The sequence below is a fragment of the Sparus aurata genome, chromosome 13 (genome assembly GCF_900880675.1).
Source record: "Sparus aurata chromosome 13, fSpaAur1.1, whole genome shotgun sequence".
NCBI classification, from domain to species: Eukaryota; Metazoa; Chordata; class Actinopteri; order Spariformes; family Sparidae; genus Sparus; species Sparus aurata.
The window spans coordinates 32,839,919-32,855,897 of NC_044199.1; the positions used below are offsets into that span (position 1 = coordinate 32,839,919).

At 42.6% G+C, this 15,979-nt stretch overlaps 2 protein-coding genes across 3 annotated transcripts; one reads left to right on the forward strand and one right to left on the reverse strand.

Moving 5' to 3' along the window:
- Positions 1–1,846: 1,846 nt before the first annotated feature.
- Positions 1,847–12,108, reverse strand: ap4m1 (adaptor related protein complex 4 subunit mu 1). Of its 2 annotated transcripts, none has more exons than XM_030437350.1 (16): positions 11,778–12,108; positions 10,918–10,976; positions 10,488–10,573; positions 10,125–10,234; positions 9,630–9,726; positions 9,084–9,194; positions 8,892–8,966; positions 8,511–8,573; positions 8,299–8,365; positions 7,894–7,947; positions 7,612–7,718; positions 6,578–6,669; positions 6,274–6,318; positions 5,948–5,998; positions 4,380–4,497; positions 1,847–3,246 (listed from the first exon to the last, which is right to left on the reverse strand). In XM_030437350.1, exons 2-16 carry the CDS (start codon positions 10,973–10,975, stop codon positions 3,055–3,057), a joined length of 1,326 nt encoding a protein of 441 aa, XP_030293210.1. In that variant the 5' UTR covers position 10,976; positions 11,778–12,108; the 3' UTR covers positions 1,847–3,054. The 2 variants fall into 2 exon arrangements, with proteins under 2 accessions (XP_030293210.1, XP_030293209.1); XM_030437349.1 differs by having other exon boundaries at positions 10,918–10,979; positions 11,778–12,107.
- A 168-nt stretch (positions 12,109–12,276) lies between these two features.
- Positions 12,277–15,667, forward strand: rbmx2 (RNA binding motif protein X-linked 2). The gene is made up of 6 exons (XM_030437951.1): positions 12,277–12,410; positions 13,410–13,525; positions 13,854–13,905; positions 14,022–14,151; positions 14,428–14,614; positions 14,740–15,667. The coding sequence occupies exons 1-6, from the start codon at positions 12,406–12,408 to the stop codon at positions 15,330–15,332; spliced, it is 1,083 nt and encodes a 360-aa protein (XP_030293811.1). The 5' UTR covers positions 12,277–12,405; the 3' UTR covers positions 15,333–15,667.
- Positions 15,668–15,979: the final 312 nt, after the last annotated feature.

The following is a 15,979-nucleotide window of genomic DNA, read 5'->3' on the forward strand; positions in this document are numbered from 1 at the left end:
ATAGAGACAGACAGTAAATAAAGTAAATAAAGTGCACAGTAGATGAAGACATTTTACCAAAAAAACAATAAAGTTCACAGTGTAGATGTGTTGAGCAGCAAAGGTATAATTGTTGTAATAGTGCACAGACAGTCAGTCAGTAACAGCAGCAGATGGTTTGTGGTTGTTTGTGGTTTAATTAAAGTTTTGTGTTGAAGCTCGGTGAACTACATCGTCTCATGGAGCCAACTGGGTCAGAAAAGGTCGTAAACAAGATGAACGTCACAATAAATCTGCTCATATTGACGACTGCAGTTCTGTGAAGGAGAGCTGGTTCTGGTTCTGTTCTGTGACAATGTTTAAGTTACTAACGACTCTGTGACGTCTTTATAAGACGTATTTTCAGTCTGATGTCTAATTAGTTTGATGACAAACTGACAAAAATCGTGTGTGATTGATGACACAATTCAAACAGGATCAATATTATATTATCTGTCTCATGTCATCCACTAACAGTCAAAGGTTTCATCAAGTGAGGTCCAATGAGTAAAACCAGAAGGGGGCGTGGCTTCGGGCAGCATTACACCAATCGCTGGCTGCCGCCGGGCTCGTCACCAGGGTTTCGTTATGGCCAAAAATACTTTTTCCCCAGAAGCTAACATTGTGAGAGAAGCAGCTGTAAAACACTGGATTCATTTATTTCAGCGTCACAACCGTCACAAAATGTCTCGTTACGCTGTCAGAATTTCAGCCGTTCGGTCCAGTAACACTTGTAAAGTCTAGAACAGAAACATGATTTAACTATTTTATCTTTATTCAAGTTAGCCTGGTGCTGAACTGGAGGTTAGCCGGCTCTGTGGGCGACACAACACGTTAGATTACAGTAATTTTCATACCCTGAAAGTGGACGTGCTCGGCTGCTGCTAACTGTAGGTGTCGTTTGCTAGTTAGCTCAGTTAGCCGTGCAGCTAGCGGTCCAGGCTGGAAGCTCAGGATGTGTCGCTGTTTAAACCTCCAGCACATCTTAAAGTCAGAACTTATCTCTTCATTTCTGTTGGCAATCTTTTTAATTCTTACATATTGAACCTTTAAGTCCCTCACACATCTGATTTTACAGATTTCTCCTCAAACACTCAGTTATTGCACTTTTAAAAGTAACACAGAAGGATTCAGAAGGATTATCATCAGAATACATCAAAGTACCAGAAGTTAAAGTTACTCATCAGGCAGAATGAAACATATAAATCACACGTTTGATCAAACTGAGCAGCAATTTGAGGCAATCACTGAGCTTTTCTTTCTTCAACACAACGTGATGTTTGTGCAGGAGCAGATGGACTCAGAGCTGAGAGCCTCAAACTATTCAAATGAGTCTGAAGTGAATTCAAATGATTGTGACTGAGCGTTTCTAAACAGAGTGCTGCGGCCCGACTCGTCTCCGTCACAGGTTCAGAGTGTTTGTACGAGCTCTCGATGCCTCTGCAGGATATATTCCCGCTGCTGCCTCCATCACAGGATAACAAGGTTTTACTACAGTACACGACTCTTTATCAGTTTTTAAAAGGTCAGACGTGCTTCAGAAAGGTTACAAACCAACAATAAACCACAAAGACTGAAGATTTTCACACAGAAGTCCTAAAGCAGAAGTAAAATGGATCACTGGACAGAAATGATTGTAGTCAATCAACAAGAACGAGAATGTTTCCCACGCGTGCTCGAAGTTAATTTCTGCTTTTGCAGCTTCCTGTTGACTCAGCTGATGTCTGATAATTCTCCTCTGATGCTGCTGCTCAGAGTTTGAGGTGACAAATATTGAAGATCAGCTTTTGAAAACAGAACTGATCCTGAGTAAAACACAAACACATCATGTACAAGCCGAGTTTATTTACACACGACGTGTGAACGTCAGAGAAGACGAGTGACATCTGTCTCCGTCTGAGCCGAGCTGGAAACACAAACTGTGTTCACAACAACTAATATAGAAACTCAGTTCATCAAACTCAGAACAGACGATTCAGGTGATATTTTCAGTTTGTCTCATTCAGATTCAAACTAAAGTCTTCTTCCTCGGCGCCACAGAGCTCCACGAACACAACACAACACTGAACTCACTGTTGTTCCTCCATCACCACAAACACACTGTAGTTTATTATTCATAGTTTATAGTTTATTTAGACAAGCACACGCACACACACACACACACACACACACACACAGTCCTGCTGCTACAAATTCTCACTACAGCACCAAATGTGGATTAATCCGCCGCTGAAAATAGTCCCAACAAACTCCACGTAAAGTGAGCAGCTGTTTGGTGAAACGACTGAAAACTGACTGAATTTGCGTGTTCGATGAGCTTCGAGCTGAGAACCACAAACAGGAAGTCAAAGTATTGAGAGACCAATTTATTATGACAGTCGGGTTTTTTAGCTGCACATGAGATTTTTATCACCGCAGCTGATTAGGAAAAAAAAAAGTTGACAGCAGCAGAACAGCAGTCGCATCCTGTCAGGTTTGATCCGTGAGGTCACATCAGGGCCAGAACTGGACCATCGTGAGATGATTTGGTCCGGCAGATGTTTTATGAGGTAAAAATACTCCTTTGAATATTGGAGATGATTAAATACTCTTAATAATCTGATCCCAGCAGGCAGAGCGACACTTTGTACCGGACGACCTCAGAAAGATTCTTCTGGCAAAACATTCTAGACCAAACAAAGATGGATCAGATTTAGAAGAATCACTATAATTTGTTGTTTCCTCTCTGGACTTCTGTGTAGAGGCATTTCAACAATACGACACAATATGTGTTTTCCTTTAGTCACCTGGTCCAACATGAAGTTTCTGTTTCAGCCTCTTCATGGGAAAAAGTTTGTATATAATCGTCACGAGAGACAAAACTTTTAGAAGTTATTTGGATTTGAATTCAGTTTTCAAAACAGAAATAAATATGTAAAAAAAAACACTGCAGATTAAAACTGCCCACATCTGTACATCTTATCTTAAAAGAACATTTACATTATTTGTTTCATCTGTCCTGTGGATCAATCAGTCTGTGAGCAGAGATGAGTGGAGTTAAATCCGGATGGTGTAGGAGTCGGAGTGGGTGACGTATCGGACCCAGCGCTGAGACGGGCCGGGCTGGATGGGCGACAGGCGGAGGAAGCGGATCTGCAGCCCGGTGACGGTGAGCTTCGGCAGCTCGAAGCTCAGACCGACCGGACCGACCTCCAACATGGAGGCCGAGCTGAGACCGGGGACCTCCAGCTGGAAACAGGAGAACACATCGTTAGAAATGAGTCAGGATGAGCTGACGAATAAACTTTCTCCGCTGTCAGAATCATCTGATCCGCCTCCGTCATGCTGAGTTAACTCTCTGCTCTGCTTGTGAAACTGAAACTCAAATAAAAACCACTCTGTGTTTCCTTTTTCTATCTGTATTCAAACGCTGCTGTCAATTCCTGTACAGAGATTTAATCTTCCGTCTTTAACTGTCGGAGAATTTAACTGAAGTATTGGAAACTTAAGTTTCATTAATCATTTCAAGTAAACTTCCACAAAAGAATGATTGTTATCAATTAGTCCCCCAGTTTTCCCCATCATGAGATCAATGTTTGGTCTATAAAACACCAGCGAAAAGTGAAAAACAAACCTCAAAGGTTCAGTTTCCTGTAATGTAAAACAAGAACATGCAGCAGATTCTCACATTTATTGATCGGTTATTAAGAGGTGACTGCTGACTGATTTTCGGTCGATCGACAAATGAATTAATTGAATACTTGTGAATATTTTAATAAGCAAAACACATAAACACCTATGATATATGTCGTAATGCTAATGTGTGAATGCTAAGCGATGTTCACCAGCTTAGTTTAGCACGTTAGCACGCTAACCTTTGCTAATACGCAGTAAACACAAAGAACAGCTGATGCTGATGTGAATGTCGTCAGTTCTGCAGATGTTTGGTCAGAAACTGTCGGTTAGTTATTACAGGTCGAAACATTTCAGATAACAGAAACAAAAACAACAACTCGGATTATTTTCATTGTTGATGAATCTGTTGATTGTTTTCTGAATCACTCGATCAGTGTTTCATCTACATTTGTCCACAACTCAAAGATATTCAGTCTCAGAGGAAAGAAACCAGAAAATATTCACATTTAACAAGCGGACAGCCGAGAATTTAGACTTTCTCTTCCTGTAACAAGAGACTCACATGATTATTGATTATCAAAATAGATGGCAGTTAATTTATTTTAATCCTTGACTGACATTAGCATCCCTCGAGCCACAGTGGCTAAAAATGCACTACCTGTCTGTGTGTGTGTGTGTGTGTGTGTGTGTGTGTGTGTGTGTGTGTGTGTGTGTGTGTGTGTGTGTGTGTGTGTGTGTGTGTGTACCTTGAACAGAGCAGACAGTTGTGTTCCTCCGGGGAAGCGAGGGATCATCCAGTGGACGGCTCGGCTCTGCAGCTTCAGCTCGGCGCTCTGATCCGGACTGCTGAGCTCCTGCGACAAACTGAACCCAGAACAGTTTCAGTCACACGTCAGCACGCGACAACACTACGGTGAAACATTAAACTACATGTTTGAGTTAAAAAACTACAGATGAGCCTGCGGAGGTCAGCCGGGTGTCACAGACGACGAGGCAGCGAGGCAGAAAGGCTTTCACTGCTGATTTGATAAATAATCCTGCTGACGGCTTTCAGATGATGTAACTCTGCTCCACAATTATGAGGTTATGATTTGGGCTCAGACGGTGCGTTCACGTGATCACAGTTTTAAATGTGTTGTTGAAGTCTGCTGCATCAGCTGTGTGTGAATTCAGATGGAGTTGAACTCATGTGAATGAGGTGGGTACGGTGAAGCGCAGGTAACCTGACGCACCAGATGGTTTGTTACGAAGAACCATCTGGGAGGTCGTCACCCGGAAACAGTTTGGAAAAGGGCAGACACCTTCAAGAAATACTTGGCAGCTGATTGGACGACCCATCTGTCTATCAGCGTCTGTCCCGGGCTAACTTCAGACTGCGAGAACATGTTTCCATCGTATAAAGCCTCCAGTGTCGCTCTGCTCTGATGTTACAGCGGCTGCGCTAACCTCTGGAGGAGCCGCCATTATCGCTTCTCTCGCTGATCATCACACCTAAGCCCCGCCCACAGTGTCAAAGGATATTGATTGGTTCAAACACTGCGGTTCAGCCACAAGCACATAATTTGAAGCCTGCTGAGATGGATTCATGAGATCTCTTGATCGTGTGATTTGTCTTTTACACTTTCCAACAGGTGTCATCATCAAGAAGTAGAAGTAGAACAAGACGGCTCAGCGGAGCGTGATTCACTGACGAGGAGGCAGAACGATATTTCAAAAACTCAGCAGCTAACACCAAATCTATCTGGACGTATAAACAGCACTACAGGATATTTGTTCTCTATTTTTAGGTGAACTGACCCTTTAACATCTTCACCGAACAGCTCACATCACATTTTAAGACTTTGGACCAGCTGTTTTCACCTGAGGAAAACATATAAAGGTGTTAAACCGGAGAGAAACAGATGGTTTTTAAATTTAGCCGTTGTCGTCTAAATTAACTTCCATCTCTAACTCGTCTAAACTGCTGCTGCAGCAGCTGGGCCTCCACCCGTCACTGGCTTACATTTCCATAACTTTAAATAACAAATTAGGAGCGCTTCCTTCTGCTCCCCTGTGGTGCTGCCTACTTTGTTAATGTTGTTTCCTATTTAAAAACTCAGTGAACCAGAGACACTCTTTAACTTTTGATTTCCTCGTACAGACGAGGAACTCTCACGACTTCCTGTCTGGACTCAGCTTTCTTCTTCAACACGAGAGACGTAATCAAATGAAAACTCAACAGAGTGTGAGGTCGAGTCGTCTTCAGCAGGACGGTTTTTACATACCGATGTTTTCATAAACACACTTCAGTTTAATTTGAATGTGAGCGTCTCACCTCACGGAGCCTTTAGGAACAGGGATGGTGGCACAGACGTTGATGGCAGCGCTGCAATAACAAAACAGTGACATCATCATCATCATCATCATCATCCACTAATCCTCAACGTGTTCATTAACATTGTGTCAGTAAGTGCTCACTGATCACTACGCTGGGAGACGTTTCATCTCTTTGTTATTAATATTTTTTAATGAACAAACCTGCTGCACCGTCTGATCTGAGTCGTATTTATCAAACGTTTACAGTTTGATGGTTAGAGGTGAAGTCTGGCTCTGAGAGCTCGTTGAGATATTTGATATCAGCAGGATGAAATAAAATCTGACCTCTTTGGTGGCAGATCACAGCGAAGCTTCAGGTACATCAGCAGCCTGCAGAGGAAACACAACGACTGAATCACGGTAACGTTTGTGTCTGTAAGCCTCAATCAGGCTGAAGAGACACAAACAGATAAAACTCAGATCGTTTACTGAAGTGAAAGTTGAACTTTGTAGAATATTCTCAGAATTCAAAGGTAGTTTTAAGAACATGGGGCAGCATGTTACTAGATAAACCACTTAGCTGTCCTCGGCTGTAGCTAGCTGCTGTTAGCTAACAGCTAATGTTAGCCGTGGTGGACTGGACTCTGACCTTCCTCCGGTGTCTCGCTCGATGGTTGGGAAGAGACGGAAGGGAGGAGCTGACGGCAGATCATCACTCAGCTGGTACTGCATCACTGTTTGCTGCAACAGAAGAGGAAGAGAGAGATGAAGATGAAGAAGAAGAGGAGAGAGACCGACTGATCAGTGAGCAGACAGCAGATAAATGTTTCAGGGAGTTTGGACCCTGGACTCAACAACAACAAGCTACAGAGTTTTCAGTCACTTTGAGTCTGTTTTCACACAATAAATCACAAGAAATGACTAACGAGAAGGAAGGTAATCGGTCTAAACTGGATGGGATTAAGTTTCTTTGCGAGGTGATTTGTAATCAATGAGCTGAAACATTTAAATCTTGTGTGTTTTGCTCCTGTGAGGCAGGAATCTGTGGAAGAAGCTTAGTGAGACGTTTAACAGTAAACAGCTCATGAAACCAGATACTTTGTGTTCCTGCAGCCGACCGCCAACAGTTGTGACTATTATTATTCCCTCGGGGTCATTTTGAGTTTATTAAGCACAGTAATCTAAAGTTTATTCAACAGTTCTGAAGTAAACCTTCCTTCAAGAAGGTTACAACAGGCAGGTTCTGTTCAAGAGGAGTGTTGAATGGACCCGATGATCATTAAGAACAATTTCAGCTTTCAGTCGTTTACAAAACCCACATTTTTCTACCGCCTCGCCTTTTATTGACGCTCCATTCTAACGTCTCCTCAACTGCATTTACCAAATAACTAAAATGTTTGTCTTGGAAATACTTTTCCAACCTCGCAGGTCTTCTCAGCCTGTTTAAGTTCCAAAAATGTCTACAAACGAGGTCGAGCAGACTGTGAGCAGCCTGAGAGGTGAAATCCAGGGCACAGAGCCCTCAGAGTCCCGGCTGCACGCCACGCTGCTGCTCATCAAGATGGTTGCTGAACATCACAACATTTTATATCCAAGTCTGCATAAAGTATCTACATAAAACAGCGGTCCGAACCAACAAACATAAAGCCAACGACAGAGTGACGGAGTGTGTGGATGGATCACCTCTCCCTGGCTGGGACACAGTCGGAGGATCCGGTGGCTGTCGAACTCGTCCAGTCGGACCGCCTGGTGGAAGCTGCACTCGTCCACCCGAACAGCAGCGCCGTAACCTGGAGACCAAACACAGCACGGCTCAGAAAACTCAGAGAAGAGTGATACAATCCTGAAATTCACCCGGAAATACAGCTGTTTTATTCTTTTGTACATGTTTAGAATAAACTGTATAAGCTGTATTGAAGTTCCCCTAAATGTGTGTGTGTGTGTGTGTGTGTGTGTGTGTGTTACCTCTCAGCTGGGACTTGCCGATGCTGAATTCTTCATTCAGACCAATTCTCATTTCTGTTAAAGAGGGACAGACTGTTAGACATGACTTTAATATTCAGACTCAGGTTTATAAACTGGCGGACGGTGAATGTGATGCACGTTGTTCTCGGCGACTTCAGTGTCTTTTTGTTTCTGCTGATGATTCAACAACTTTCACGCCGTTCAGTGTTGAAATGATCCGACAGATGCTCGGCTCACACCAGCTGATGTTCATCTCATCTTTATTTCCTTTGGGCTCACATCTGTCTACACGGGTGTTGTTTCAGTCTGTGTGGCTACAGAACAACTACACACACAACCTGTCCTGTTGACATTTAACTCAGGGGAAGTTCCTGCAGCTGTGACCTCTTTTATGTTCACACTCACCTGAGCAGCTCGGCATGTAGCACTTGACTCTGATCTCTCCCTCCACGTCGGCCTTCATCAGAACTCCCTGCAGCACAAATCATCATCACACTGAGTGAAAACCGGTTTGAGCTGCAGGACATCTCCGGGGTGTTAAACCCGAGACTGATTACGGTCCGGAACCGACACATTTCTATAAGTGTTTCCGACAGTCTGCTGCTGATGTCACTCACGTTGGAGCCGATGACGACCGACATCCTCTCGATCACGTCCACAAATATCTCGCTCTTCCCTCCCTGGAAAAACACACACGCATATGGAAACTGTGAGGTTTGTTTCAGGAAGTCTACTGTGGAACTGGGGCCAGACTATTTACTGGAACATGTCAGTTATTTTCAACACACCCTGACCAGTAAAAAAACACTCAAACTGCTTTTAATTCTTGAATTAACTTATCTGAGAAATCCTGAAAAAATGATGGAAGTTTATCAGGATCCTGTTTGCTCTGATTTGAAAAAAATAAACTTGACTGTAAAGTTTCGTGGCCTTAAACTTCTCTTTCTAAGAGTCAAACTTCACTCTTGGAAAATGACCCTTAAGTCCCAGACATTCACCTCTCTGCTGGACTGAATCGGTCGGGTTGCTGCAGAACTCGGAGCAACTTTACTCTGTTGTGTCTCCGCTCCGAACTGCAGAAAAACAACAACAACAGATTTGGATTTAAATCAAATAAATTCAAACCAATTTTATCTTGCAAGTTTAAATAATATTTTGCAACATGTAGCGTTCAGGGGGTGTGAACGAACCAGGCCGACGTTACTGAGGTCGAACAGGCTGAACGGTCGAGCGGAGACGGCTTCGGTCTGGATGAAGTTCTTCAGGACATCAGAGGACGTCGTCTGGATGTAACCGTAGTCCTGACAGACAGACAGACAGACAGACAGACAGACAGACAGGCAGACAGACAGAACAACAACATGTAAGCTCGGTGACACAGGAATCTTTCTACCCAGAGGTTATTATAAACATTGTGACTGGTTCTGTGGAGCTTATCTGAGTGTTTCCATGACTACTGTAGTAAACAAACATGGTGTCTATAGACGAATGTTTTGTCAAGAGGTGACAAAAATAGACTTTGTTGATGTACATGTTCTGCCAGAGCTTCATCCAACTGGTCATAAAGTGAAGGACAGGAGTCTGTCCTCTGGCTGCGGCGCTCAGTCTGCAGCTCTCGCTTGCATCAGATACGAATCTTTGGAGCACACGTGAAATCATCCATGTTTAGCTTGAAGCGTCTGCGTGGGCCATGTTTGTGCCCTCAGTCTTGTCTGCTAGGACGGAAGAAGACTCACCACGATCTCATCCAGCAGCTCGTAGATGAGGGCAAAGTTCATCTGCACCGACTTCTCTGACAGGCTGCCACAGTAATCTTTAACCAGAGCTGTTAACCTGAGAGAGACAAAGGCAGAGAAACCGGCAGACAGACAGAGACAGACATGTGTTAACCAACATCTAGACTGATACTTCCTCGTTGTTGCACAGCAGGCAGATTAAGACACACGATCAGTGTGTTCGATCTAAATCTTTATCAATTTATCAAAAATCCTTTTGTTACGTTTCCAAAACCAAAACCTCATTATTGTTATTGCGTCTCTAAATAACCAGCTGATGTGAAAATAAAAGATCAACGATAAACTTTATTCTCAACATTGTGTTCTAATTATAGTTTTAATTTATCTTATACTGTCGGAATGTTCGTATTCCGTCTTTACAGCTTCCAATAAGTCCTGTGGAAAATATGTTAGAAAATGTTATTTAAAGACGTATTAATTAAAACACACACACACCTGTTGAGGAACTCGATGATGGTGAAGGGGGAGGAGTCAGCTGCTGTAGTCGTGGCGACCCAGTACAGTCCTTCCTGCCTGACGTGGATGAAGTGAAGATCTTTGTGACTCTGCAGGCAAAAACAACAAGAACACTGGACTGGTGTTGCGTTCAAGGTCCATGATTAAAAGAATAAACTAACAGTGTTTTTATTATCCTGCTGTTATTAATGAATCAGAATCAGGTCTGTGTGTGTGGACGGTTTGTCTCTCAGTGCGTCCAGTGTTGAAGTAAAACAGCTGACATTAAAACTTGATCCTAACAGAATAACGGAACATGTTAGTGAAGGTTCCTCAGAACACACACAACGTGCATGGTGTTACCATGACGACCGGAGGCTGGTCTCCTGTCAGCGCTGTGACCTTCTCGTAGAAAATGTTGATGACGTCACTTCCAGCTTCTCCGCGGTCTGATGATGAGGTTAAGAGCCAAACAAACAGAAAGTAACACAAGAAGCTTTGTCACCAATTCATGTGTGTGAAAACAGGGTTTTTCCACACAGTGGGTCTGATCTTTTGGATTCACAGCTGCAGAAACAAACATTATCTTGTGTAAATGTAGTTTTCCCATCGATTTTAAGTTCATATTCAGCCTGTCACATAGGTGTGGCACCTTTCTTGGTTTTACAGAGTCACACACAGATATAAATATAGATGAATAGGGAGAAGTAAAAAAATAATAATCCTAATAATAACTGAAAGTATATAAGAAAAGAGCATTAATAGAAACAGCACGATAAGAAGGTGAGGATACAGTCTTTATAGATGAGGTGGTCGCCCTTAGAGGACAAGATGAAGACCTGAGAGATCATCCTGCTGAGAGACAGACAGAGACAGAAATCAATTAACTACAGTTCAAAATTATAAAAATGATCATTTAAGGGTTTTAGCTCCATCAAGTAACTGTAACACAGTAGCTCCCCCTGCAGGGTGTACCCACAGAGAAGCTCTAGTTTCTGTAGATTCCACATAATATGATTATGATGTGATTATTATTGAATTATTTGACATGTCTCTCACACACAGCTTCACTGTGGATGATCTGTCTGTAAAAAGAAGCTCAAACCAGTCAGACACCGACATGTTCTGTTTATTATGACTGTGGAAGAGCTCCCACCAAACTCCACTTAATATTCTACCATTTTAAGGTGTCCGTGTATGTAAAGAAAACACCTTGATGTAATGATTACCTTTTAGAAACTCTTTTGTCACAAAGGTAAACTTCACATAAACTGTACAGTCAATCTATTACACAGTTTGTAGATTATTAACACTAAAGTTTCCACTGAAATGTTCAAGGGGAGATGAGGACAGAGGTACAACATCAACCACTCCTGACATCCAACTGAAACATATTAAGTTCACTAAAGTCTGATTTATCTAATGCCGAATTTATCATTACTTCCAGACGAGTCGGGGAAAGTCTTCAACGTATTTTAAATGTGCTCATGTGACGTAATAACGGTAAAAGTAATTAAAATTGGTTGAATTTGTAAGCGAGTTCCTATTACAATTATGAGCATTTCTGTCTCATTTATGAGCATGTAGAAAAGCCATTAACCCCCCTGATGAGAGGATGTAACGTTTAGTTCAGTTACTGCTTTGGTTACTTACCCGCAGTAGGTTTGTGGCGGACCCGAGGTAACTTCAGCAGTGAAAATAATAGATTACTTTAACTATGTGTTACTGAAAGCAGTTTTGCTAACGGTAACCTGACTAACCGGGCGTTAAATTTAGCTATCGCATCAAACTTAAACTTCTACTAGTTGACATGAGAGCAGTCCATGACAGAGTCTTCATCTCCGACCCGTTTCTACAGATAAAAATGTGAAGTGAAGCATTAAAAGCTCCATTAAAAACAATTTCCATCTATGTTTTCATCTGTTTCTCAACGGACAGACTGTTTACACGCCGGGTCAGCAGCAGGTGGCGGAGACCATCACAGCGCCACCTGCTGTACGGGCGGACAGCGACACGTCTTAAAGAATTACGTCAAATGATTTATTTTTGTTTAAACTGGCGAGATCCTCAAATAAGTATTTTGTTCTTCTGATAATAGATAGTTTTATTATATATCGATTAAAAAATAATTGTTTAATAATTCAGTCCCATAAACGGAGCTTGTTGTGGAGTCATCCAACCAGGAGGCGGTAGCAGAGGCGGGAATTCACCCGGAAGTGACTCACATCAGGAAGGTAGCCTTCTTCCACCGCAGCATCGCCTCTGTTTCATGTAAATCACCATGAAGTAAGTAAACATTTTCACATTTAAACAATTAGTTGTGTTTCTATCGGCTGTTTGGCCTAAATTCACACTGTCGTGGCTCCTATCTTCAGATTAACGCTAACCCGCTGGCCACGGCTAACAGCTAGCTAACATCGCTGCTAACTAAACTCAGCTATTCACTCCATACATTGAAGTTGTCCCGAACCTCGTTAAAAAATCTCTTAATTAACGATTTCTTTATAATTGGCCTGTAAACGGACTCCATCAAACAACATTGTACGTTGTAATAAACAACCAGAAGCGATTTGTTGATTCGGCACAAACCAAGCAGTTCTTATTTCAATAAAATCAAAAGTTGTTCAGTGTTTTTTGTGTCAGTTTTGGTGAAGGAAGGTTGTATTTCTAGTAATTGTTTAAGATCATTGGTGAGTTCAAGAGAGGATCTTAAGCTTGCACAACACGTGTTCAATACTCTTTAGCTATCTGTCACAAATGTATATTTCTTATTAAAGAGAAAACATAAAGTTGTGTGTAATTTGAATGGAGTCTGGTGTGATCGTTTCTTTACAGAGAGAATAGCTAGAAGCTTCCTACAGCTTCTAATGTGTGTAGTTTAAGGTCTAAAAGTAAACACAGTAATCTCACACACCACACATAAACACACAGACACCTGACAATAATGGGAACTAAAGGTGAATTCAAACAGTCACCTGTAAGGCTGCACAATATGGCTAAAAATAATAATGCAGACTGGTGATATGATAAGTGGTAATAATCATTTTTGCTTTATCATGTTAATTATCACAATATTATCATGATGTTGCGACATGTTGTCTTGAATCTGGAGAAGATCTGACGTCAGCACGTCTCTGCAGCAGTACAGTACTTCATTAATGTTAACTCTGTACAGCAGTAATTGAAAATACTAAACAATATCTTATGTATTGTGCCTGATGTTGAGGAACACCTGAAAAAAATGTTTAAACATATTTACAAGTTCAACCTTTTCTCTGTTGTCAGTCCACTGACGAAGGTGAAGCTGATCAATGAACTGAATGAACGCGAGGCCGACCTCGGGGTGAAGGAGTCCGTGTCCTGGCACACTGAGTACAAAGACAGCGCCTGGATATTTGTCGGTAAGATTGTGAGATAATGAAGCGTGTCGTCTCGTCCTCAGCTCTCAGAACTTTAGTCAGTTTAGTTTTGTCAACATTTTAACAAGCTGTGAAAACATTATAAGTATAACTGGTGACGTCTCCCCTCAGAAATTTGAGAGAGAGAAACATTTTACTCGAAACATCAGATGAAGACATGAGTGTCAACTGGATTATAATATATTCAATTATTATTGTTATTATTATTATTATTATTATTATTATTATTATTATTGGGAGGAAAGAATGGCTTATAGAGAGAATGAACTGTGTTGTTGTTCTGCCTGATCACTTGTTTTGTCTCCTGCAGGAGGATTTCCGTTCGAGCTGACTGAAGGTGACATCATCTGCGTCTTCTCTCAGTACGTTTCCTGCAGCCCGACTGAAATCAAGTCAGCTGACACACCGCTGTGATGTCGCTGCCTCAGTAAAAACCACCACGAGAGTTCACTTTCCTTCTCTCTCCAACTCCTGTCAGGTATGGAGAGATCGTCAACATCAACCTGGTGCGAGACAAGAAGACGGGGAAGTCCAAAGGCTTCTGCTTCATCTGCTACGAGGACCAGAGGAGCACCGTCCTGGCTGTGGACAACTTCAACGGCATCAAGGTGACGAACGCTGCATCTCGTTTAACACAGACAGAAACAACAGGATGAAACTGACTCTGTGGTTCACTGACTGTTTCCATCTTTACGCTGTGCTAAGCTGCTGCTGGTGAGATTAATCTGAACATTAAACACTTTAAAAAGCAAATAGGTGTCAATAAGTGTCCCCTTATATCATCTCTTTATTTCTATGAATATGAATAATGAGATCATCACCTGCAGGAGGTTAAAGAGGTTCAGCCTGTCTGCTGTTGTTGAATCTGTTGTGTTTGCTGGCAGATTAAAGGACGGACGATCCGCGTAGATCACGTTAAAGACTACCGTCCTCCCAAAGACCACGAGGACATCGACGACGTGACCAAACACCTGAGGGAGGAAGGCTGCGCTCCCAAAGCCCACCAGTCGTCCTCCTCGTCCTCGGAGGAAGAGGAGCAGTACGCCATCCCCGTGAAGAAGCCCAAAAAAGGTGAGGCCACCTTCTCCTGCCTCTGTCATAAGATCAGATACAAGTAGACGTTTTATAAAGTTGATGAACTTTGTCTTTGTTCATGTCTGTGTTTTCATTGCTCCTCTCGCTTCTTCCTGCCTCAGACAAGAAAGAGAAGAAGAAAAAGAAGAAAGAGAAGAAGGAGAAGAAGAAGGCCGAGAAGGAGAAGGAGAAAGAGAAAGAGCGAGGGAGCCGGGCGCTGCACTCCTCCTCTTCCTCACCTCCTCTTCCTCCTCCTTCTGCCTTCAGAGTCAAAGAGGAGAAGGAGGACAGCGGCTACGACAAGTACAACCAGAGGGCAGCGCCACCGGGAGGACAACAGAACGGACAGAGAGCGAGGGACAGCGAGAGACTCCGGGGGGAGGAAGAGAGGAGGAGGGGGGAGACGGACAGGGAGAGAGAGGAAGACAGGAGGAGGAATCGTGAGAGGGAGGGCGACAGGAGGAGAGAGACAGACAGAGAGTATGAGAGAAGAAGAGAGTCTGATCGGGACAGAGTCGACGACAGAAGAAGAGAGACGGAAAGAGACGACAGACGAAGGGAGATGGACAGAGAGACAGACGGTGACAGGAGGAGAGAGACAGACAGAGAAAATGATAGAAGAAGAGAGTTTGATCGGGACAGAAGAAGAGACACAGATAGAGACGACAGAAGAAGAGAGACGGACAGGGACAGAGAGCGTCCTCGTAAATACTGAGACGTCGAGTGTCTGATGGTGTAAAAACATGAAGACAGACTGATGTTGTGTCATGTTCACTGATCGTTTGCGCCCTCTGGTGGCTGCAGGGTTCATTACACAAACAGATCTCAGTCAAAGGATCCAGTTGTGAGTTCTGGTTTCATCCATCTGTTGATTCATCTTCACTCAGTTCAGTGTAAAATGTTTCCTGATATCTTCTCTCCTCCTCGGTGTCGGACGGCAGCTGTAGTGAAATGTTTTCAGGCTGTGACGTCTCTGTTTCCATCGTCCAGTCCAGAAAAGTTAAATGTTTGAGTTTTGTAATAAAAGAAAAGAAAAGTCTTCACCTGTCATCAGAGGGGTTTGTTATATGGAATCATTGAAAACAGACTTGATGCCTCTGCACACCTTTTCCATTCATTTATACCAGATCATGTGAGATATTTTTCAAAATGTGTCGTTAAATTATGTACGTCACGTACATTTTACAACAAGACTGATTCTGCAGTCATGCTACCATCAGCTAATGAGCAGTAAACACAAACATCAGCTGAGTCTGATGGTACAGTAATGAGTTTTCCAGGTAATTGTTCATAAACCAAAGTTGCAGAGAGACTTCAGACTACAGTGGTGGATTAAACTTTACCATCAGTACAACCATGTTG